At 76.1% G+C, this 729-nt stretch overlaps 1 protein-coding gene across 1 annotated transcript in view; it reads left to right on the top strand.

Annotated features, from left to right (window-relative positions):
- Positions 1-109: 109 nt before the first annotated feature.
- MNEG_6607 (hypothetical protein) overlaps positions 110-729 on the top strand; it is a gene marked incomplete at both ends in the record, with an annotated part of 4,329 nt that continues 3,709 nt past the window's right edge. The window contains one exon of the mRNA XM_014044923.1: positions 110-693. Coding sequence (XP_013900377.1) covers positions 110-693 — 584 coding nt within the window. The remainder of the gene's footprint in view (positions 694-729) is intronic.

The following is a 729-nucleotide window of genomic DNA, read 5'->3' as shown; positions in this document are numbered from 1 at the left end:
CGCCGGCGCGGGCGGCGGCTCGGCGGTGGCCCTCGGGTTGGGCGAGCATGATGACGTCATCAGCGGGGGCGGGGCGGATGCTGCGGTCCCATCAGGGTCACCCGTGATCATGGCGGTGGAGGGTGAGGGGCAGGAGGCCAGCCTCGGCCGCGGCGTCGCCGCGGCCGCGGCGACGCTCGCCGCCGCGGCCGAAGCCAGCAGGCCCCCGCCTGCGCCTGCCGCCGCTGGAGCACCCAGGGCACCCGCCGCCGTCTTTGCCGCTGAAGCATCGCCGTGGGAAATTGAAGTCCTGCACCCTGGCCCCATAGACGGCCGCCTTGGCGAGGCGGGCCTGGTCGCCAAGATTGATCTGACCGTTGCACTCCCGAGCGGCGCGGCGCCGCCGCCCTCAGGGCAGCAGCCGCCCACCGCCGCCGCGGCCGCGCCCGCTGCGCCCGCTGCGAGCGCCGCGGGCACGGCACCAGAGAGCAGCAACGCAGCCGTGGCGACCGGGCCAAAGTCGGAGTTCGACGGCGGCGGCGGCGGCGGCGGCGGCGACGGCGGCGGCGACGGCGGCGGTGATGGATACGTGGTTGAGCAGACGGGCCTGGCCAGCTTCCAGGGCCTGAGCTTTGAGCTGGGCACTGGGGCCGTGGTGGCCCCCCTGGAGGCGCTGGTGACGGCGCTGCGGCCCGGGGCCCGCGGCAGGGTCAGGTGCGTGGGGTGGGTGGGATGGGTATGGTACGTACG

Source organism: Monoraphidium neglectum (genome assembly GCF_000611645.1).
Source record: "Monoraphidium neglectum strain SAG 48.87 unplaced genomic scaffold scaffold01087, whole genome shotgun sequence".
NCBI lineage: Eukaryota > Viridiplantae > Chlorophyta > Chlorophyceae > Sphaeropleales > Selenastraceae > Monoraphidium > Monoraphidium neglectum.
The sequence above is the reverse complement of the archived record's forward strand: the minus strand, read 5'-3'. Positions and strand labels throughout refer to the sequence as shown.